We start from the raw sequence: 24,411 nt of genomic DNA, 5'->3' as shown, positions 1-24,411 counted from the left end.
ACCCACTGTCTGGGTCTCCCAATTGGAGCTAGAAGAAAAGGAATTTACGGTAAGTAAACAAAATTCCCTTCTTTGTAGTTACGCCCACGGCTCCCTCCTCCCCTGTGAACGCCGACGGCCATGTTTTAAGCACATTCTGCCGGTGGAGGACTTCTGGCAGCACCTCTGGGAGACCCGAGGCAGGGAATCTGGTGGCCACACACTGCTTGAGCGGTCGGTAAGCCAGGTGGCTTCTTCCCACCGGTGTTGGGCCCCCTAGAGTGCTGAACTGTGTGTGTGTATATGTATATGTATGTATATATATATATATATATATATATTATATATAATATATATATATAATATATATATTTTTTCTCGGTTCGGCTGTACTGTTAGCTTGTGGCTATATATCCCTCAGTGATCACTCTCCTGGGAGACTACAGCATGTCGTTCACAAGGAGCAAGGGTGCCAAGACACAGGGTTATTTTGCAACCTGTACCTCTTGTGCGGCTATGCTACCTGCAGGTTCCACCTACCCTCACTGTGAGCAATGCTCGGGCCCTGTGGCACTCGCTCAGCCGGAGCCTGGGGCACTGGTGGGACCCTCGGCCCAGGTAGAACCGCCGGCTTCCCCTGTCCAGGCGGCAGGGACAGAGTTTGCAGCTTTTGCTGAGAAACTCTCCGAGTCACTTTCACAATCCATGGCTCAGTCTATGGACAAATGGTCTGCTAAGATACTAGAAGCTTTGCAGCCCAGACCGGCCCTTACACAGGCCCCGGGCACTGCGGGATCGCCCCCAGGCCCCTCTCGGTCTGCGACGAAGCGTGCTCCTGGGGTGGCCTCTAGTTATTACGTGGAGGACTCCGGCACGGACCGCAGTCCCAGACCGGCTAAGCGGGCTCGCTTAGAATCTTCCCCGACTTAATCACGCTGTTCGGGGTCTCAGCTTGAGGAGTCTCGAGGATGAGGCGGAGGTCGCAGCCCAGGACTCTGACCCTGACGTTGCTCTCAATCTTGATACACCTGAAGGGGACGCCATAGTAAATGACCTTATAGCGTCCATCAACCAGGTGCTAGATCTTTCTCCCCCAACTCTAACTATAGAGGAGTCGGCAGCACAGCAGGAGAAGCACCAATTTAGGTTTCCCAAACGTACTCGGAGTGTTTTCTTCGATCACTCGAACTTCAGAGATGCTGTCCAGAAGCACAGGGCTTTCCCGGACAAGCGCTTTACTAAACGCCTTAATGACACACGTTACCCCTTCCCCTTTGACGTAGTTAAGGGTTGGGCTCAATGTCCCAAGGTGGATCCTCCAGTCTCTAGACTGGCGGCTAGATCCGTAGTAGCAGTGGCTGACGGTTCAACGCTCAAGGATGCCACGGACAGGCAGATAGAGCTCCTAATAAAATCCATCTATGAAGCCATAGGCGCGTCCTTTGCCCCAGCCTTTGCAGCAGTGTGGGCATCCCAGGCTATCTCAGCTTGTCTGTCTGAGATTAATGCGGTCACCCGTACCTCTGCTCCGCAAGTAGCGTCTTTAACGTCTCAGGCGTCGGTATTTTCATCCTACGCCATGAATGCTGTCCTGGACTCGGCTAGCCGTACAGCGGTAGCATCCGCCAATTCGGTGGCAGTCCGCAGGGCCATGTGGCTACGCGAATGGAAGGCAGACTCTGCTTCCAAGAAGTTCTTGACCGGTTTGCCCTTTTCTGGCGACCGATTGTTTGGCGAACAATTGGATGAAATTATTAAGCAATCCAAGGGAAAGGACTCGTCCTTACCCCAGCCCAAACCAAAGAGACCTCAGCAACGAAAAATTCAAGCGAGGTTTCGGTCCTTTCGGCCCTCAGCCAGGTCCCAATCCTCATCGTCCAACAGGCCACAGAAGAGCCAGAGAAACTCTTCTGCATGGCGGTCTAAGTCACGTCCTCCAAAGACCGCCGGAGGCACCGTCTCCAAGGCGGCCTCCTCATGACTTTCGGCCTCCCCAAACCGCATCCTCGGTCGGTGGCAGGCTCTCCCGCTTTTGCGACGCCTGGTGGCCACATGTCCAAGACCGATGGGTGAGGGACATTCTGTCTCACGGTTACAGGATAGAGTTCAGCTCTCGTCCTCCGACTCGTTTTTTCAGAACATCTCCGCCCCCCGAGCGAACCGTGGCACTTTTTCAGGCGGTGGACACTCTGAAGACAGAAGGAGTTGTAATCCCCGTTCCCCTTCAGGAACGTGGTCGCGGTTTGTACTCGAACCTGTTCGTGGTACCAAAAAAGGACGGTTCATTCCGTCCCGTTTTGGACCTCAAATTGCTCAACAGACATGTGAGAACCAGGCGGTTTCGCATGGAATCCCTCCGCTCTGTCATCGCTTCGATGTCCCAAGGAGACTTCCTGGCATCAATCGACATCAGGGATGCCTATCTCCACGTGCCGATCGCTCCAGAGCATCAACGCTTCCTGCGTTTCGCCATTGGGGATGAACACCTTCAGTTTGTGGCACTGCCTTTCGGCCTGGCGACAGCCCCACGGGTCTACACTAAGGTCATGGCATCCGTGGTGGCGGTCCTACATTCTCAGGGCCACTCGGTGATCCCTTACTTAGACGATCTCCTAGTCAAGGCACCCTCCCGGGTGGCATGTCAACACAGTCTGACCGTGGCTCTGGAGACTCTCCAGAGGTTCGGGTGGATCATCAATTTCCCAAAGTCAAAATTGACTCCGACCCAATCACTGACTTACCTCGGGATGGAGTTTCATACTCTCTCAGCGATAGTCAAGCTACCGCTGGACAAACAGCGTTCGCTGCAAACAGGGGTGCAATCTCTCCTTCGGGCCCAGTCACACCCCTTGAGGCGCCTCATGCACTTCCTGGGGAAGATGGTGGCAGCAATGGAGGCAGTTCCCTTTGCGCAGTTTCATCTGCGTCCACTCCAATGGGACATTCTCCGCAAATGGGACAAGAGGTCGACGTCCTTAGACAGGAACGTCTCTTTCTCTGGCAGCCAAGACCTCTCTTCAGTGGTGGCTTCTTCCCACTTCCCTGTCGAAGGGAAAATCTTTCCTGCCCCCATCCTGGGCTGTGGTCACGACGGACGCGAGTCTGTCAGGGTGGGGAGCGGTTTTTCTCCACCACAAGGCTCAGGGAACCTGGTCTCCGACAGAGTCCTCCCTTCAGATCAATGTTCTGGAGATAAGGGCAGTGTATCTAGCCCTAAAAGCGTTCCATCGGTGGCTGGAGGTCAGGCAGATCCGCATACAGTCGGACAACGCCACGGCGGTCGCGTACATCAACCACCAAGGCGGCACTCGCAGTCGTCAAGCCTTCCAAGAAGTTCGGCGGATTCTGCTGTGGGCGGAGGCCACAGCCTCCACCATCTCCGCGGTTCACATCCCAGGCGTAGAAAACTGGGAAGCAGACTTTCTCAGTCGCCAGGGCATGGACGCAGGGGAGTGGTCTCTTCACCCGGACGTGTTTCAAGAGATCTGTTGCCGCTGGGGAACGCCGGACGTCTATCTCATGGCGTCTCGGCACAACAACAAAGTCCCGGCATTCATGGCACGGTCTCAGGATCACAGAGCTCTGGCGGCGGACGCCTTAGTTCAGGATTGGTCGCAGTTTCGACTGCCTTATGTATTCCCTCCTCTGGCAATGCTGCCCAGAGTGTTGCGCAAGATCAGGTCCGACTGCCGTCGCGCCATCCTCGTCGCTCCAGACTGGCCGAGGAGGTCGTGGTACCCGGACCTGTGGCACCTCACGGTGGGTCAACCGTGGGCGCTCCCAGACCGACCAGACTTGCTGTCTCAAGGGCCATTTTTCCATCTGAATTCTGCGGCCCTCAACCTGACTGTGTGGCCATTGAGTCCTGGCTCCTAGCGTCCTCAGGGTTATCTCAAGAGGTCATTGCCACTATGAGACAGGCCAGGAAACCAACGTCAGCCAAGATCTATCACAGGGCTTGGAGGATCTTCTTAGCCTGGTGCTCTGATAAGGGGTTTACCCCCTGGCCGTTTGCCTTACCCACGTTTCTTTCCTTCCTTCAATCCGGAATGGACAAGGGTTTGTCTCTCGGCTCTCTCAAGGGACAAGTCTCGGCACTTTCCGTGTTTTTTCAAAAGCGTCTAGCCAGGCTTCCGCAGGTCCGCACGTTCCTGCAGGGAGCTTGCCACATAGTTCCACCTTACAAGCGTCCGCTGGAACCCTGGAATCTCAACAGGGTTCTACGGGCTCTTCAGAAACCACCTTTCGAGCCGCTGCGGGATGTCTCTCTATCACGTCTTTCGCAGAAGGTGGCATTTCTAGTGGCAGTCACATCACTCCGAAGAGTGTCAGAGCTTGCAGCGCTGTCATGCAAAGCCCCCTTCCTGGTATTTCACCAGGATAAGGTGGTTCTGCGTCCGGTCCCGGACTTTCTCCCCAAAGTGGTGTCCCCTTTTCATCTCAATCAGGATATCTCCTTACCTTCATTTTGCCCTCATCCAATTCACCAATGTGAAAAGGATTTGCATTTGTTAGATCTAGTGAGAGCACTCCGGATCTACGTGTCTCGCACGGCGCCACTGCGCCGTTCTGATGCGCTCTTTGTCCTTGTCGCTGGCCAGCGTAAGGGGTCGCAGGCTTCCAAGTCAACCTTGGCTCGGTGGATCAAGGAACCGATTTTTGAAGCCTACCATTCTTCTAGGCTTCCGATTCCTTCAGGGCTGAAAGCCCATTCTACCAGAGCCGTGGGTGCGTCCTGGGCATTGCGGCACTGGGCGACGGCTCAGCAGGTGTGTCAGGCAGCTACCTGGTCTAGTCTGCACACTTTCACGAAACACTATCAGGTGCATACCTATGCTTCGGCGGATGCCAGTCTAGGTAGGCTAGTCCTTCAGGCGGCGGTTGCCCACCTGTAAGAGGAGGGCCGTTGTTGGCTCTTTTTATCAGGGTATTCTTTTACCCACCCAGGGACTGCATTTGGACGTCCCAATTGTCTGGGTCTCCCAATGGAGCGACAAAGAAGGGAATTTTGTTTACTTACCGTAAATTCCTTTTCTTCTAGCTCCTATTGGGAGACCCAGCACCCGCCCCTGTTCCCTTCGGGCTGTTGTTCTTTTGTGTACACATGTTGTTCATGTTGAATTGTTCTTTTGTTTCATGGTTTCAGTTCTCCGAACATCCTTCGGATTGAATTTACCTTAGACCAATTTATAAGTATCCTCCTTCCTGCTTTTGCACCAAAACTGAGGAGCCCGTGATGCACGGGAGGGTGTATAGGCAGAGGGGATGGGTTACACTTTTTAAAGTGTAATACTTTGTGTGGCCTCCGGAGGCAGAAGCTATACACCCAATTGTCTGGGTCTCCCAATAGGAGCTAGAAGAAAAGGAATTTACGGTAAGTAAACAAAATTCCCTTCTTTGCACTAAACTGGCTAGGACTGGCTACCAGGGGGTGTATAAGCTCAGAGGGAGGAGCTACACTTTTAAGTGTAGTACTTTGTGTGTCCTCCGGAGGCAGAAGCTAAACACCCATGGTCTGGGTCTCCCAATACGGAACTATAAGAAAAATAATTTACGGTAAGCAACAAAATTCTTTTTTTCTTTGTGGCCAGATCTTGTGACCCTGTTGGCAGTCTGATCCGATGACCTGGTCTTTCCGTGGTCTGTTCCAACTCCCATACCTATAACCTCCGCTCCCACTGATTCCCAGACTGCTCAAGAAGATCAAAGCGGAAGGAGTACTAGTCATCCTCACGGCTCCAGACTGGGCCAGAAGATCCTGGTATGCAGAATTAATCAACCTGCTAGCAGACGTCGCCTGGAAACTTCAAGATCACCCAGACCTACTCTCTCTAGGTCCCATGTTCCACCAGGAATCTGTCATTCAGTGTAACAGTATGGCTGATAAAGCTGCTGTCTTTAAGAAGAGAATCCGGTTTCTCTTCCCAGGTCATAAGGACCCTAATTAAAACGAAAGAGGGTGAAGACTTTATCATATATCATTGAAGGTGAAAAACCTTTTACTGGAGTAAGGACATACATACCGTCCCCTTGACTTTTACCTCTCCCTTCTCTTGGCCTGTCTACAGTCAAGCCTGGAGTCCGGGTTGTCTCTGTATTCTCAAGTGTCATGTTTCCGCATTTTGTATCCTGTTCCAATGGAACTTGGCCTCTCCTTCAGGTCAAGAACTTTCTTCAGGGTGTGACTTGTTTGGTTTCTACTTATCATCACCCCATAGACCCATGAGACCTTAATTTAGTTTTAAGTGCCATTGAGGGACATCCCTTCGAACATATTAGAGGCTTTGCTTTTCTAGAAAGTTCAGTTCCAGATTGCAATCACCTCTATCAGGCCGATTTTCCAAATTTAGTGGTGTCAAGGGAGGAGTTTGCGTTGAAGACTGCTAATGGAGCCTTCGTTTGGGATATCCAGAGACTGTGCCGTATTAGCTGTATATCAGTGCCCATATATCAATGTATATAAGACAAAGAACACAGACATGCTCTCTTCAGCCAGTGTCACCAACTGACTCATGTATTCTGTTGTTCCAGCATTAAACACATCACTTCAGCCTAAAAGATATTTACAAAAACTTTTCCATTTGCTCACACATACTGATATAGAATAATTAGGCGAGAGTGCGTATGGGCAGCATTGGGAGAATGTATGAGATCATACATCATCCCAAATAATACACTTTTGAAGGCAGTAAGCGACGATGAGTTTCTGTAGAAATGATACATGTAAGTATGGGGTCACCCGCCTCATCCCACAAATACTACATTCCTTCTCCTGTGAATTCTACTGATAAGGCAGCCCAATTAACTTAATGGATATCTCCTTTGTTCATTTATACTTTGGCTAACTTTTTCAATATACAGCTTAGAATTATATTATGGGTCCATGCGATGGCTACATAGACAGATAATTTTGCATCTAAATCTACATTTTGATTACTTATATACACAGATATTCTTATTACGTTTAAACATACTACAGCTCAGGTGACTTCCACAGTGCCTTTTGGGCTGCTCTCATTTTCTTGTACTGTGGTTCCACCTCAGAGGATGTCTTCCTTCAATCCTGTCAATCTCCATCAAATCCCCTTGAACAGTCCCTACACATGCTTGATATCTGAGAATTACAGCTGTATCTCTTAAACACCTTTTCTCTGACGCCTCATTGGGGGACACAGGACCATGGGTGTTATGCTGCCTATCCATAGGAGGACACTAAGTAGATGCAAAAGCATAGCTCCTCCTCTGCAGTATATACCCCCTGGCCAGGCCAGGCAGTCTTGGTTTTAGCTTAGTGTCTATAGGAGGCACTTCCTTTCAAGGTTTGTTATTTTTTGAGGGCGACTGTTTCCTTTTGGGACCGATCTCCCACTACCATCAACGGGCGGGAACGTGAAGTGTTGCCTACACGTACCCCCTCCCACGACCCTGGATCCTGGGCTGGACGACTGGTTCCATAGACACCGATTTTCCAAAGCCCAGGGCAGAGGCACAATTCCTCAGCCCCTCTTTGCAGGCTCTGAGATGAATATGGCATCAATTCCTCAGCCCCTCTTTGCAGGCTCTGAGTTGAATATGGCACCGTTGTGACCGGACACAGCAAGCTGACTCTGCTAGTGTCACTGCCTGGATTGAAGCAATGTTTAAGGTGAGATCCCCCCTGACTGGTTTCCTAGACAAAGGGAGGAAAGGCTGTGCAGGAAAGGCTCCCAGGGCTGAATATACAGTATTTATTATGAGAGAGTCCCTGGCTAATGCAAGGAAGAGAGCCCCTGGAATCCTGAACAGTGTTTACTTTTCCCTAGCTTGCTGGCTGGAGGAGGGGGGGGGGGGGGTCAACCTCGTTCTGGACGGTCTCCAGAGGTCTCCCTTTGAACCCCTCAAGGAATCCTCCCTTGCTCTTCTGTCCTGGAAGGTAACATTCCTGGTGGCAATTACGTCTATCAGACAGGTTTTGGAGCTAGCAGCACTCTCTTGCCGCGAGCCTTTACTGATCTTTCACCAGGACAAGGTGGTTCTGCGCCCCCTTCCGGATTTCCTTCCAAAGGTTCTTACCCCGTTTCATTTGAACGAGGACATTGTTCTGCCTTCATTTTGTCCACACCCAGTTCATAGGGTGGAAAGGTCTCTGCATTCGTTAGACCTAGTCAGAGCTCTCAGATATTACATATCCAGGACAGCCCCCTTTAGGAAAACGGACTCTTTGTTCGTCATTCCTGAGGGGCCTAAGAAGGGACAGGCAGCTTCAAAGGAAACTCTGACTGGCTGGATTCGCTCTGCGATCCAGGAAGTCTACCGCCTGCAACTCAAGCCCATTCCTAGTGGGCTGTGGGCTCATTCCACGCGAGCAGTTGGCGCTTCGTGGGCCATTCGGCATCAGTGGAACAGGTGTGTAAGGCTGCGACCTGGTCTAGCCTACATACGTTTTCAAAGCATTACAGAGTCCATACCCAGGTTTCAACTAAGGCAAATCTGGGTAGGAAAATTCTGCAAACGGCAGTAGAGCACCTCTCAGTAAGCGCTCCAGGCTGTCTGGGACTGGTTCCTAGTCCTTGGGTTGTGTTGTCTTTTATGTTTCCCACCCATGGACAGCTTTAGGACGTCCCATGGTCCTGTGTCCCCCAATGAGGCGTCAGAGAAAAACGGATTTTTGTGTACTCACCGTAAAATCGTTTTCTCTTAGCCATCATTGGGGGACACAGCACCCACCCTGTTGCCCTGTTGGGCCTTGGTTCTCTCAGTACCTTATTTGGTTTTGACTCTTCTTTTCTCATGTTCCTCTGAAGTTTTTTGTTTTTTTTTACTGCTTTTTTTTCCTCTCCTACTGCTTGTGTACCAAAACTGAGACTGCCTGGCCCGGCCAGGGGGTGTATACTGCAGAGTAGGAGCTATGCTTTTGAATCTACTTGGTGTCCTCCTATGGATAGGCAGCATAACACCCATGGTCCTGTGTCCCCCAATGATGGCTAAGAGAAAACGATTTTACGGTGAGTACACAAAAATCCGTTTTCTTCAGACTCTCTGATTTCTTGTTTGTGATTCTTTAAGTTTGTTACAAATCACTTCCAGTAAATCACTACTGGCTGGATCCAATCTGCCTTTCTGAAGGCATTTCGCGTGAAGAATGGATCACACCCACTGGTCATGAGGGCTCACTCCACCTGTGCAGTGTGGGCTTCCTGGTCCGTTAGCCACCAGGCTTCTGCAACCCAGATCTGCAAAGCCGCTACTTGGTCTTCCCCCACATACCTTTTTCAAAGTCTACAGTGTGCATATCTAGCCTTTTGGTGGCTGCAAGCCTAGGCAGGAAGGTTCTGTAAGTGGTGGTTGTCCGTCCCTAACCTGATCTGGTAATGTTGTTCTGTTTTCTACCTTGGGACTGCTTTTGGACATCTTGTGAGTACTTGTGTCCCCCAATGAAGCGATAAAGAGGGCTTTGTTTTTCTTTAGCCTAGTGTCGTCATTTTTCGCAACAGCATACATCCATGGTTATCTTTACCCCTTTCAATGAAGGCTCCCAGAAAGATTTTACGACTAGTACCCAAAATCCTCCATCTCAGGCGGTTATGCTCTCTATATGCCTTAAACATATGTTCCACAATATAAAAATTACTTGCTGTGCCTATACGTTTTTTTGTTTTTTTTTGTTTGTTTAATTTAACAATTTTCAGGTTCCCAAAGATGTAAAGCGTTTAAATATTCTTTAGGAGGCTTCTGTTAACTAGCAATAAAAACAAAAATAACCACTAAGACTACGCTTCAGGAGAAACAGTCAACATGTTCCTGTAGAAAAATTCAGCGGATACCTTGGCATCTTGTACCCTTACTCTAATCGTCAGTTTTAGTGGGTGTTGGTACCAAAATTCTTCCTTTTTACTGTATCATAAACAGTTTGCTCACTTGCAATATTAAATAGTATTTTATTTACAATAAATGACCAATTTTTAAAGACAAATTAGTAATTTATGGCTTTTTTCCTTTGCCCCTGTTGACTTTTTATTGAAATTCAATGTTTCATCACGGTTTAATATATGTTCAGTCTCTTATTTTTTTTATTTTTTTTAATTTTTTTTTTTTATGGTCATTTTAGTTGTTGGAATCTGTGAAAAGACTTCGGGAGAAATCTGGTCATATAGCAATAGCTACGTCGTCATCTGATGTTAATAAAGCGGATGAGGTAAGCAGGGGCACAATATGCCTTCATTTACATGACTAGATATAGGAATAAGACAATCCTTTGTACAATCCGTTTTTGCCGGAAGGATCCTCAGAATGAGTTCATTATGTCCCAGTACTCACACCTCAACAAGTATTTTATCATTCTTCCCCTTTTTAATTTGTTTTGCACAGCAAAATGCTAAAAGGGGGGTGTCCACTGTTCTGATAAGTCTGCAGTCACTGTAGGCTTCTAATTTCTAACAGTGCGCAGTTTGCCCACTGTCAGGATTTATTTATTTTTTTTGCTGGTGCAAGTGGGCAGTCACATGACTGCATGTATACAATTTACATACATGTAATAGCCTGCTGGATAGACTTTTTTTTTTTTTTTTCGGGTTCTCTCCATTCACCTATATTTGGAAGTATGAAATCACATGCTTGTGGTCCTGTGACTACCCGCTCTCGCTGGCAATTAAGGTAAATCCTGACAGCATCCCCACCACACACTCTTAGGATTCAGCAGTATTCCGTCACATAGTGGCTGCTTGAGTAATAGAGCCGCTGACCCTTTTTGTACCTGCTCTGTTCTGGATAATTATTGAAGCTCTTGAGTATATTACTCAGCTTTTTTTTTAATATCTTAATGCCTTCACGACCATCCGTGTTTGTGCTTTCCATTTTTTTTTTTTGTTTTTTGTCTTTTCTTCCGAGAGCAATAACTTTTTCTTTATCGTTCCTATGGGAGACCCAGACATTGGGTGTATAGCTTCTGCCTCCGGAGGACACACAAAGTACTACACTCAAAAGTGTAGCTCCTCCCTCTGAGCTTATACACCCCCTGGAGAACCAGATCTAGCCAGTTTATTGCTTTGTGTTCAGGAGGCATACATCCACACATGCATTCTCATCTGATTTTGATTTTTGGAAAGAGTTTGAAGAAAAGTGGGTCCAAGTCTGGACCCCCGGCATGTCCCTTCTCACCCCACTGTGTCGGCGGTGCTGTTAAGGTTGATTCCAAGGCTGGAGCCTTACATGCCGTGCTCCTTCACCATCCCTCTGGGGCTCTGGCTTGAAGTGGGAGCCAGCACGGTTCTCCATGCTTGGCAGGAGACCGGTCTCCATCCGCAGCCCTTCAGGATCCTGCTGGACCGGAGAACTCGCCCCCAGGGACTTAGCTTGCTGAGACGCAGGGTTCCAAGTACCTGAGACGTTTATATATTGGGGTCCCTGTACTTTATTGTTGTGGGAGAGTGTGCTGAGTGTGTTTTATGACATTTTCGGCGGGTTCTCTGGCTGTCGCCTGAGAACCGCGCCGATGGTGCCTGCGCGCCGGCCGCACCGCTCAAATTTAGGCCCCGGCTTTGCCGGAGGCCTAGTTTCGGTTTCACTGCCGTCGCATGTCATTCATGCAGAGGGACAGCGCGGCTCCGCCCAGTGGCCGTTCTGCACAGGGGAGGGACACTCCTCACTGAGTACATGTCTCCTCCCCTGTAAGTCTCTATGGCTCTCCAGATCCCGCTCCCAGAGTAAGTCCCGCCCCCTCTCTTCGCTCCGGCGGCCATTTTCTCAGCGTTTTCCCTGCGATCAGCACTGGTCTGCAGCATCCCTGCTGAGGTGCTTGGGGGTCCGGGCTTCGGGATCTGGAGGGCACACAACACCGCTCCAGCATTCTGGTAACCAACAACCTCTGGTTGTGGACCTCTGTATATACTCTCTGGGGGTCATTCTGGCAGAGCCCCCACTCCAGCAGCATGTCTCACACGAGGAGCAAGGCTCCAAAGCTGTATTCAGTATGCACTGCGTGTAAGCTCCTACTGCCTGAACCGAGCACCTATCCACATTGTGATGCCTGCTCTAACCTGACGATGCCTCAGCCTGGAATCTCACCCCCAGTGGTCTCTCAGGCTGCTCCGGCTCCTGTGGCTGAACCCCCGGCTTGGGTAGAATCCTTATCTAGGTCTATCTCCCAGTCTTTTGCCGACTCCATGGGACAGCTGTCCAGGACTTTGCTGAACATGCATCAGCCCCCTTCACAGGGTGCATCTGCTGCTAGGCCTCTCAGGACCGGAGCTCAAAGAGGATTCATCATCTGGTCCCAGACCCCGTCCTTCTAAGAGGAGACGCAGGGCTCCCTCTCCTTCCTCGTCCCGCGGCTCTGTTTCAGAAGCTGACTCGCAGGACGAGGAGGATGCCTTTACAGGTGGCTCGGAGGCTAACTCCATGTGCCCCATTGATCTGTCCGAAAGTGACTCAGATGTTAGTGATTTGATTGCGTCCATTAATTCTGTACTGGATCTCAATCCGTCAGTGTCAGAGGAGCAACTCTCTCTGGCAGAAAAGCACCAGTTTACCTCGCCTAAGAGGACAAAGAGTGTGTTCTTTAACCACTCCAGTTTTCAGGCCGCTGTGACCAAGCCTAGGGCCTGTCCTGACAAACGCTTCCCAAAGCGTGGTTCTGATGACCGTTTTCCCTTTCCACCTGAGGTGGTCAAGGAGTGGGCTCATTCACCAAAGGTAGACCCCCCGGTGTCTAGACTCTCAGCCCGGACCGTTGTATCAGGGGCTGATGGCACCTCTCAAGGATTCCACTGACCGCCAGGTTGACCTTCTGGCCAAATCTGTATATGAGGCGGCAGGGGCCTCGTTCTCCCCGACTTTTGCAGCAGTGTGGGCTCTCAAAGCCATCTCTGCTTCTCTAGAGGAGATGCATTCCCTCGCCAGGGAATCTATGCCCGAAATGGTTACCTTAACTTCCCAAGCTTCAGCTTTTTCATCCTATGCCATGTCTGCCATGCTGGAGGCTTCTCACCGCACTGCGGTGGCTTCGGCTAATTCCCTCGCTATCCGCAGGATCTTGTGGCCTCGAGAGTGGAAGGCAGATGCTTCTTCAAAGAAGTATCTTGCTGGACTCACTTTTGCTGGGTCCCGGCTGTTCGGTGAACAGCTGGATGAAATTATTAAGGAAGCTACTGGCGGGAAGAGTACTTCCATGTCACAAACCAAAACAAGGAAACCTGTCCAGGGTAGGAATCAGTCGAGGTTTCGTTCCTTTCGTTCCTCCAACTGGTCGTCCTCTAAGCCCTCGGCCTCGTCCAGTAACTCAGCCAAGGACCAAAAATCCAACTGGCGCACAAAAGCGCGTCCACAGAAGACCGCAGGAGCTGCTGCCACTAAGGCAGCCTCCTCTTGACTATCTGTCCGCGCCAGCAACGTCCTTAGTTGGTGGCAGGCTCTCCCACTTTGGCGACGCGTGGTTTCAACACGTCTCCGATCAGTGGGTGCGGGATATCATCTCCCACGGCTACAGGATAGAATTCTCTCCCAGCCCGCCAGACAGATTTTTTCTGTCAACTCCTCCCTGCTCCAAGGCCGTCGCCTTCTCTCAGGCAGTGGCATCCTTGCAGGCCAACGGAGTAATTGTACCGGTTCCCGCCCGGGAACGGTTCAGAGGTTTCTACTCAAATCTCTTCCTAGTCCCCAAAAAGGACGGTTCCTTCCGGCCCATCCTGGATCTCAAGCTTCTCAACAAGCATGTTCAGGTGCGGCATTTTCGCATGGAGTCTCTGCGGTCAGTCATTGCCTCAATGACCCAAGGGGATTTCCTGGCATCCATCGACATCAGAGATGCCTATCTGCATGTGCCAATTGCAGTTTCACACCAGCGTTGGCTACGTTTTGCAATCGGAGAGGAACATTTCCAATTCGTGGCTCTCCCCTTCGGGTTAGCCACGGCCCCTCGGGTATTCACCAAGGTCATGGCAGCAGTGGTTGCGGTTCTGCACCTCCAGGGGTTGGCAGTGATTCCTTACCTGGACGACCTTCTAGTCAAGGCTTCATCCAGCACAGACTGTCAGCGGAGTGTCTCGCTCACTCTCGCCACTCTAGCCCAATTCAAGTGGCTTGTCAATCTGCCCAAATCCACTCTGACTCCGACCCAGAGACTCACGTATCTAGGGATGCAGTTCGAGACTCTGCCGGCACTTGTGAAGTTGCCCTTAATCAAACAGCAGTCCCTCCAACTGGCGGTGCGCTCTCTCAGGCCCAGCCGTTATTCCATCAGGCACCTGATGCAGGTGCTGGGTCAGATGGTGGCGTCAATGGAGGCTGTTCCCTTTGCCCAGTTCCATCTGCGTCCTCTGCAGCTGGACATTCTCCGCTGTTGGGACAAGCGGCCTTCCTCCTTGCACAGGTTAGTGGCTCTCTCGCCACAAACCAGGAGCTCTCTTCAGTGGTGGCTTCGGCCCCCCTCTCTGTCTCAGGGGCGCTCCTTCCTGGCCCCGTCCTGGATGATCCTCACCACGGATGCCAGTCTATCCGGCTGGGGAGCGGTATGTCTCCACCACCGAGCGCAGGGCACTTGGACTCCGTCCGAGTCAGCTCTCTCGATCAATGTGCTGGAAACCAGAGCAGTGCTGCTGGCTCTCCTAGCTTTTCACCACCTATTTTCGGGCAAGCACATCCGAGTCCAGTCAGACAACGTGACAGCGGTTGCCTACATCAATCACCAAGGCGGGACACGCAGCCGCCTGGCAATGTTGGAGGTACAACGCATCCTTCAATGGGCGGAGGACTCTTAAGTCCACCATATCCGCAGTCCACATCTCAGGTGTGGAAAACTGGGAGGCAGATTATCTCAGCCGTCAAGCCGTGGACGGTGGCGAGTGGTCCCTGCACCCGGCAGTGTTTCAGTCAATGTGCCGCAAATGGGGCACTCCGGACGTGGATCTAATGGCATCCCGTCACAACAACAAGGTTCCGGTTTACGTGGCTCGCTCCCACGATCCTCAGGCATTCGCCGCGGACGCTCTGGTTCAAGACTGGTCCCAGTTTCGTCTGTCCTACGGGTTTCCCCCTCTATCTCTCTTGCCCAGAGTTCTGCGCAAGATCAGAATGGAGGGCCGTCGAGTCATCCTCATTGCTCCGGACTGGCCCAGGCGAGCTTGGTACCCAGACCTGCTCCATCTGTCCGTAGAGGTGCCGTGGCATCTTCTGGACCGTCCAGACCTTCTCTCACAAGGTCCGTTTTTCTGCCAGAATTCTGCGGCTCTCAGATTGACGGCGTGGCTCTTGAGTCCTGGATTTTGACGGCTTCTGGTATCCCTCCTGAGGTCCTCTCCACTATGACTCGGGCCCGTAAGTCTTCCTCCGCCAAGATCTATCACAGGACTTGGAAAATTTTCCTGTCCTGGTGTCGCTCTTCCGGCCATCCTCCTTGGCCTTTTGCCTTGCCGACCCTTCTGTCCTTTCTATAGTCCGGTCTGCAGCTGGGACGGTCCCTCAACGCTCTCAAGGGACAAGTCTCGGCTCTCAGTGCTGTTCCAGCGGCGTATCGCCCAGCTGGCTCAGGTCCGCACCTTCTTGCAGGGCGCGTCTCACATCATTCCGCCTTACCGGCGGCCCTTGGATCCCTGGGACCTCAATTTGGTTCTCACGGTTTTGCAGAAACCCCCCTTTGAGCCTCTTAGGGAGGTTTCTTTGTTTCGTCTTTCACAGAAAGTGGTCTTTCTAGTGGCCATAACTTCCCTCAGGAGAGTCTCTGATTTGGCTGCGCTCTCTTCGGCGTCACCTTTTTTGGTTTTTCATCAAGACAAAGTGGTTCTCCGTCCGACTCCGACTTTCTTCCTAAGGTGGTCTCTCCTTTCCACCTTAACCAGCGCAAGAGAGTGGTGTTTAATGCCGCGCCAATAGATCACTTCAGATGATGTTCAGACCAGTGTTACTTTATTGTTTTCCAGGTCAACGCGTTTCTGGGGCATCTGCCCCCTTCATCAGGACCACCAAAGAAACAGATAACATCCAATCTGTCTAGTACAGACAATGTATACAATATATAGACACATTGACGTCACAGGCACAACCCCTAAAGAAAAAAACGAGCGGGAAAGACTGCCACGTTGCATGGAATGACGTCAAAAGAAAAAAAAAAAAAAAAAAAAAAAACCACTTAACAAAACAAAAATTTTTTTGAATAAAGATTAATCCAAAAACTGCCTTTGTTGCAGGTCCATCCAGCACGGGCGGGTTAGCTTCGGATGTGATCCTGGAGGTATTGAGTTTGGTATACGAGGACATCTCACGTGTCAATCGGACTATGTGATATATCTGATTGAATGTGACTGTGACAAACGGTATGTGGGGAGGACGATCCAAGCCCTCCATAACCGTATCAATTCTCATAGACATAATATTAAAATAGGGTATATGTTACATGGTTTGTCCCGTCATACCACCATTTGCCATGACAAGAAAATCGCCTTGAAAGTGACCCCTATTGAGCATGTACCGTTGTCAGTTGCAAATAGGATGGAGACCCTAAATAAAAAAGAAACGTACTGGATTTATAAACTTAATACTTTAAAACCCCATGGCCTCAATGAGGTCACAGACCTGTTTCACTGATGTATTTTAATATTTGTTTGGTGTATGTTTTATGCTTTTGTAGGCGATTTTAATCTGTTTTTATTGTTATAAATTCTGTGTATCGATTTTAGTGGACCACCAGTTTTACTTTTGTATATGTGTATATTTATGGTTTCTTATGCAAATGTTTTATATTTATATGTTGGTTAAATACCCTGATTTTTAAGGTTGTACCATATTCTATCTGTTCGTCCCACACGGGGGTTTTTTTGATCCTCGCCGGTTCACAGGCAAGGTGCTTTTAAATCTCTATTGTTAGTTTGGTGGTTTCTTTGACCCTAGTATGTTCTTAGCGCGATCATGAGTAATCTCATGGTCGGCTCAAAGTCTGAGGGTGTACGGGTTCTATAGGTTGTTGCAGGGCGTTTATTAATGAGATTGGCTGAGCATGCGTAATGGTTTTGGTTCCCACGCTCCTGCACTCCCGTGAACTTGTGCCGGCTCATTACCTGTACTTTGCTTCGGCGCATGCTCTTTGGCTCTTTTTCCCACGGTCTTGTCCTGGGTTGAACTGCGGTCTGAGTTCACAGATCAGAAGCGGTTCTTCTGAATCTCTTTAGTTCTTTCGCTAGGCACACTGCACTTGCTGTTTCATGGTGGTGGTTGAAAGATGTAAAAGCACAGGTGGCGGCAGGTTATAATGCCGTGGCTTTGAAATGTCTAAAGTGGAACACACATATTACAACGAGGGTTCTCATCCCTCCCTTGGGTAATCGCTGACTTGTCCGGCGTATAAGACAAGTTTAATTTCCATGGGCATACACGTATTTATTTCACGCACTATTGCGGATGAATGGTTTTACACACTTTTCTTTATTTGTCTTTTTTCACGCACATATATATATATATATTTATTCTTTTGACAAATATGTAAAATAATATGGATCCCTGTATAAGGAAATATATGTTAATACATGTCAAATAGGGATTAATCTTTATTCAAAAAAATTTTTTTGTTTTGTTAAGTGGTTTTTTTTTTTTTTTTTTTTTTTTTTTTTTTTTCTTTTGACGTCATTCCATGCAACGTGGCAGTCTTTCCCGCTCGTTTTTTTCTTTAGGGGTTGTGCCTGTGACGTCAATGTGTCTATATATTGTATACATTGTCTGTACTAGACAGATTGGATGTTATCTGTTTCTTTGGTGGTCCTGATGAAGGGGGCAGATGCCCCAGAAACGCGTTGACCTGGAAAACAATAAAGTAACACTGGTCTGAACATCATCTGAAGTGATCTATTGGCGCGGCATTAAACACCACTCTCTTGTGCTCTCTGTTATCTACCGTTTTGGTGGCTGCAGCCTTGGATTGTGTGATACATGCGATTACAGTAGTTGTGGCTTCTCAAACTACATCTGGTGAGTAGTTTTACTCCCCCACCCCCACCCCTCACATATTGGGGTAAGACCCTATGCGCTTGTTTTTCCACAGTTTTTTCCGTGTTCCACCTTAACCAGGACATTACCCTACCTTCCTTTTGTCCGGCTCCTGTTCATCGCTTTGAAAAAGCGTTGCATACTCTGGATCTGGTGCGTGCTCTCCGGATCTATGTGTCTCGCACCGCTGCTCTTAGGCGGTGCACCTCTCTTTTAGTGCTAACCACAGGTCGGCGTAAGGGCCTCTCTGCTTCTAAGCCGACCTTAGCCCGTTGGATTAGGTCGACCATTTCGGATGCCTACCAGTGTTCTCAGGTGCCTCCCCCGCCGGGGATCAAGGCACACTCGACCAGAGCTGTCGGTGCCTCTTGGGCTTTCAGGCACCAGGCTACGGCTCAACAAGTCTGTCAGGCTGCCACTTGGACTAGCCTGCATACCTTTTCAGAGCACTACCAAGTGCATGCTCATGCTTCGGCAGATGCGAGCTTAGGCAGACGCATCCTTCAGGCGGCTGTCGCCCATTTGTGAAGTTAGGCTCTTACTTCTTAGTTTTTCTGTTTATTCCCACCCATGGACTGCTTTGAGACGTCCCATTGTCTGGGTCTCCCATAGGAACGATAAAGAAAGAGAATTTTGTTTACTTATCGTAAATTCTTTTTCTTATAGTTCCGTATTGGGAGACCCAGCACCCTCCCTGTTGCCTGTTGGCAATTTCTTGTTCCGCGTGTTATCACCGGCTGTTGTCGTGGACAGAGTCTCCGGTTGTTCCGGTTCTTGCTCTGTTTTTACTTGTGGGTGGCTATTTTCCTTCAGCTTTTGCACTAAACTGGCTAGATCTGGTTCTCCAGGGGGTGTATAAGCTCAGAGGGAGGAGCTACACTTTTGAGTGTAGTACTTTGTGTGTCCTCCGGAGGCAGAAGCTGTACACCCAATGTCTGGGTCTCCCAATACGGAACTATAAGAAAAAGAATTTACGGTAAGTAAACAAAATTCTCTTTTTTTTTCCGTCAATATGGACATACATATGCATTTATAGCTTGATTTTTGCAGAACGAGCTGTACTTTTAAATGAAACTTAGTCTTACCATATAGTGTACTGGAACGGCAAGAAAAACTCCAAATGCAGAAAAATTGCAAAAAAAGTGCGATTGCACAATTGTTTAAGATTTTTAGTGACCACTATATGGTAAAACTGATGTCCATATGCCTCAGATCAGTGTGAGTTTGTAGACTTCAAACATGTCTATGTAGCACCCCACGGGGCCTAAGGGGGTTACTCTTCACCGGGTCAATGGTATTTAAGGTTCCTGCGGTGACTGGCCTGACCAGGCTCCGTGGCCCCGTCTGCTACATGAAACGACAAACAGGCGGGTGCAAGGTTGTCTGGTGTAGAGGGGATGGAAGGAGGGTGAAGGGTCCCTGAGGACAGTCACCGGTGGCAGTGGTGACTGGGGGTCTTGGCCGCTGACCCCTCCACCGACTTCTCCTCTCCCAGGTGCAGTGTTGGATGGGAATTGGGGATGCCTTGCTGTGCCACCCGTGGTGCGCGGCGAGGGATTAGCTGCTGCTGCGAGATGTTGCTCACCTCTGGGGCTGATGTTAATGCAGCCCAGATAGTCCAGCTCCCCACAGGTGGAGCGAGCCCCAGAAAGGATGAGGACAATGGGGAAGGCTGACACTGAAGTGTGGGGCGCCGTCAATGACAAGGACGACACAGGGGGGTGCGGTTCAAAGTTCCGTTTACTCAGTTCTTACGGTGCCCCAGAGGTGCTGCTCTCCGCCGCCATGGATGGACTTCAGCCAGTCCCGGGTGACTAAGAGGCAATCACCGGTGTCTGTGGAAATGTGAGAGACATTCCTCTTTGCGCTGACACATGGTTCATCGTAGCCTCTAGCAATTTGGGAACCCCCTCATCTACCCACTTTCCCGCAGCACAGTTACATATAGGATCCGGGGTCAGGGCTACGGGAGGACCCGCATAGCCTGCATACGGGATGGGACACTTAACACAGACAGCGGGGTGCTTTAGGGGGTTACTTGTCACTGAGAAACCAGGGTTTCCCCAAAAATAAGACCTACCTAAAAAATAAGCCCTAGTGCTCTTTTCGGGGCAAAAGTATAAGACCGTGTCTTATATTTGAGAAAACACTGTTTATTTTGTAAAAATTATCCAGCGGTCCAGCAATTGGGGTGTCCTTGTTTCGACAAGTTCTAATTTTATGTACTGATTTATCCCTGGCAGCGTGTTGTACACCTGACTATCTCTAAATTAGTTACCCTCTTTCATATCTTCTGGTAGGGACCAAGCTCTCAAGACAAAGAAAAAAGAAAACGCAAGGCAGAGGCAGCGAGACTCCACCGGGAGAAGATCATGGCACAGATGTCCGCTATGCAAAAGAATTTTATTGAAACAAACAAACTTTTATATGACGCATCCCAGGAAGTAGAGGGCTCTCCCACACATACTGAGGAGATGTAAGATTTGTTCTTTTTGGAATGTGCATATTGTAGATTCAGACTGAAAGCAGCAAAACCTCAAAAGAGCACATATAGGAACAGTAAATAAACACGTGTGAAACGTTCATGAATATGGGTGACACTTTAGATTCCTCAAAGTATCCACCTTCACGCTGATGGCTTTACACCTCTTGATGTTTTCTCAAGCAGCTGTTATCATGTCATCGCCTAGAACTGCTTCAAGCAGCCTTTCTGGCTGCTTTGCCTTCTATGTTCAATCTCCTTACAAACCATCTAAATTGGGTTTAGGTTGGGTGATTGTGGAGCCAGTGTCATCTGAAGCAGCATTGTATCCCTCTATTTCCTGGTCACATACCCCTCACATAGCCTAGGTGTATTTTGTGTTATTTTGCTGTTGCGTTACAAATTTTGTTCCTACTAAGTGCAAACCATATTGGCTGGCATACTGCTGCTGTACAGTATATATTGTGGTAGCCATGCCGGGTAATTCGTCTTTAAGTTGGACTAAATCGCCAACAATGTCACCAGTGAAGCCGTCCACACCATTGCACCTTCCCCTCCATGCCTTACAGTGGGCACCACACATGCAGAAACTACTTACTCCCTTGCACTTCACGTAGACAATGGTGTGACTACCAAAATCCCCATATATTTCCACTCCACAAACCACATTACAGCTTTTCAGTGATCAAATGTAAAATCCTTCTGTTGCATGCCCAAAAAGTCCTTTTTTTTGTTTAATTTTTCTTCATGGTTCAAAGTAGTGACTTATTTGAAGCAATTTGTCCATTAAGGACCAATTTCTTTATCGTTCCTTTGGGAGACCCAGACCATGGGTGTTTAGCTTCTGCCTCCGGAGGACACACAAAGTACTACACTAAAAAGTGTAGCTCCTCCCTCTGAGCTTATACACCCCCTGGTAGCCAGTCCTAGCCAGTTTATTGCTTTGTGTCAGGAGGCATACATCCACACATGCATTCTCATCTGATGTGTTTGACTTTTGGAAAGAGTTTGAAGAAAAGCGGGTCCATATCTGGACTCCTGGCATGTCCCTTCTCACCCCACTGTGTCGGCGGTGTTGTTAAGGTTGATTTACAAGGCTGCAGCCTTACATGCCGCGCTCCTTCACCATCCCTTCTGGGCTCTGGCTTGAAGTGGGAGCCAGCACGGTCTCCATGCCTGGCAGGAGTCCGGTCTCCATCCACAGCCCCTTGAGGATTCTGTTGGACCGGAGCACTCATCCCCAGGGACATGGCCCTGCGTCTCAGCAGCTAAGTACCTGAGACGTTTATGTTGGGGGTCCCGGTTCTTTATTGTAAGGGGAGAGTATGCTGTATGTGATTGTTTTAACTTTTCCGGCGGGTTCTCTAGCTTTTGCCTGAGAACCGCGCCGATGGTGCCTGCTTGTCGGCCTCGCCGCTTAAATTTAGGCCCCGGCTTCGCCGGAGGCCTAGTTTCGTTTTCCTGCCCTCGCATGTCACTCATGCAGAGGGACAGGTTCGGCTCCTCCCGGCGGCCGTTCTACACAGGGGAGGGACACTCCCCACTGCTGGGGCGTCCCTCCTTCCCGGCAGGTCTCTATAGCCCTCCAGTTCCCGCTCTTTTATAGGAACGCCCCTAGTCCCGCCCCCTCCATTTCTCAGGCAGAGTTCACTCTGCTCTGGGACATCCTGCATTCTGCATCTCGGCTGAGGTGCTGCGCTCTGGGGGACCGGGCTTCGGGATCTGGAGGGCACACAACACCGCGCTCAGCGGTCTGGTAAGCCACAGCCGGTCTCCGGTTGTGGACCTCTGTATATTCTCTCTGGGGTTCATTCTCTGCAAAGCCCCGACTCCAGCAGCATGTCTCACACAAGGAGCGAGGCTCCAAAGCTTTATTCTGCATGCACTGCATGTAAGCTCCTGCTGCCTGAGCCGAGCATTTATCCACATTGTGATGTCTGCTCTAACTTGGCGGTGCTACAGCCTGGAGTCTCACCCCCAGTGGTCTCTCAGGCTGCTGCTGCTGCACCTGTGATTGAACCCCCGGCCTGGGTAGAGTCCTTTTCTAGGTCCATATCCCAGTCATTTGCTGAGTCCATGGGGCTTTTGTCCAGGACTTTGATGAATATGCATCAGCCCCCCTCACAGGGTGCCTCTAATACTCTTGACAGAGGACTCCTATCCTCTGACCTCCGTCCATCAGAGCTCACGGAGGATTCATCATCTGATCCCAGACCCCGTCCTTCTAAGAAAAGGTGCAGGGTTTCCTCCCCCTCCCCATCCCACGACTCTGTCTCAAGAGCTGACTCTCAAGATGAGGAGGATGCCCTCACTGGGGGCTCGGAGGCTATGTATCCCATCGATTTCTCTGAGGGTGACTCAGATCTTAGTGATTTGATTGCTTCTATTAATTCTGTGCTGGATCTCAATCCGCCAGTGTCAGAGGAGCAACTCTCTTTGGCAGAAAAACATCAGTTTACCTCGCCTAAGAGAGTGAAGAGTGTGTTCTTTTAACCACTCCAGTTTTCAGACCGCTGTGACCAAACCCAGGGCCTGCCCTGACAAACGCTTTCCAAAGCGTGGTTCTGATGACCGGTTTCCATTTCCACCTGAGGTGGTCAAGGAGTGGTCTCACTCCCCAAAGGTAGACCCTCTGGTGTCTAGGCTCTCAGCCCGGACCGTTGTGTCGGTGGCTGATGGCACCTCACTTAAGGATTCTACTGGCCGTCAGATTGACCTTCTGGCCAAATCTGTGTATGAAGTTGCGGGGGCCACGTTTTCCCCGACTTTTGCAGCAGTGTGGGCTCTCAAAGCCATCTCTGCTTCTCTAGAGGAGATGCATTCCCTCACCAAGGAATCTATGCCTGAGATGGTTACCTTAACTGCTCAGGCTTCAGCCTTTTCATCTTATGCCATGTCTGCCATGCTAGAGGCTGCTCACCGCACTGCGGTGGCTTCAGCTAATTCTCTTGTTATCCGCAGGATTTTGTGGCTTTGAGAGTGGAAGGCAGATGCTTCGTCCAAGAAGTTTCTTGCTGGGCTCCCTTTTGCTGGTTCATGTCTGTTTGGTGAACAGCTGGATGAGATCATTAAAGAAGCTACTGGCGGGAAGAGTACTTCCATGCCACAAACCAAGACCAGGAAACCCGCCCAGGGTAGGAATCAATCGAGGTTTCGTTCCTTTCGTTCCTCCAACTGGTCATCCTCTAAGCCTTCCGCCTCGTCCGCTAACTCAGCTAAGGATCAAAAATCCAACTGGCGCCCAAAAGCGCGTCCGCAGAAGGCCGCAGGAGGTTCTGCCACTAAGGCAGCTTCCTCATGACTCTCGGCCCGCTCCAGCCATGTCCTTAGTCGGTGGCAGGCTCTCACACTTTGGCAACGCTTGGTTAAAGCAGGTCTCCGATCAGTGGGTGAGACATCATATCTCACGGCTACAGGATAGAATTCTCTTCCAGCCCTCCAAACAGATTTTTTTCTCTCTACTCCCCCCTGCTCCAAGGCCGCCGCCTTCTCGCAGGCCGTGGCGTCCTTGCAGGCAAACGGAGTGATTGTCCCAGTTCCCGCTCAGGAACGGTTCAGAGGTTTTTACTCAAATCTCTTCCTAGTTCCAAAAAAGGACGGTACCTTCCGGCCCATCCTGGATCTCAAGCTTCTCAACAAGCATGTCCGGGTGCGGCATTTTCGCATGGAGTCTCTGCGATCAGTCATTGCCTCTATGACCCAAGGAGTTCCTGGCGTCCATCGACATCAGAGATGCCTATCTACATGTGCCAATCGCAGTGTCACATCAGCGTTGGTTACGTTTTGCGATAGGAGAGGATCATTTCCAATTCGTGGCTCTCCCCTTCGGGTTAGCCACGGCCCCTCGGGTATTCACCAAGGTCATGGCGGCAGTGATTGCGGTCCTGCACCTCCAGGGGTTAGCAGTGCTTCCTTATCTAGACGACCTGGTCAAGGGTCCATCCAGCGCAGACTGTCAGCGCAGTGTTTCGCTCACTCTCGCCACCCTAGCCCAATTCGGGTGG

General features: G+C 49.9%; 1 protein-coding gene across 2 annotated transcripts in view; it reads left to right on the top strand.

The window, feature by feature from the left end:
* Positions 1-24,411, top strand: part of UBR1 (ubiquitin protein ligase E3 component n-recognin 1) — a 311,682-nt gene that overhangs the window by 208,030 nt on the left and 79,241 nt on the right. For both annotated transcript variants that reach the window (XR_012727818.1, XM_075331219.1), the window contains exons 28-29: positions 10,067-10,153; positions 20,226-20,401. Coding sequence is in view for 1 of the 2 variants with exons in the window: in XM_075331219.1 (XP_075187334.1) it covers positions 10,067-10,153; positions 20,226-20,401 (263 nt within the window). In the remaining variant the exon portion in view is untranslated. The remainder of the gene's footprint in view (positions 1-10,066; positions 10,154-20,225; positions 20,402-24,411) is intronic.

This window comes from Anomaloglossus baeobatrachus, chromosome 12 (genome assembly GCF_048569485.1).
Source record: "Anomaloglossus baeobatrachus isolate aAnoBae1 chromosome 12, aAnoBae1.hap1, whole genome shotgun sequence".
Taxonomy (NCBI): Eukaryota; Metazoa; Chordata; class Amphibia; order Anura; family Aromobatidae; genus Anomaloglossus; species Anomaloglossus baeobatrachus.
The sequence above is the reverse complement of the archived record's forward strand: the minus strand, read 5'-3'. Positions and strand labels throughout refer to the sequence as shown.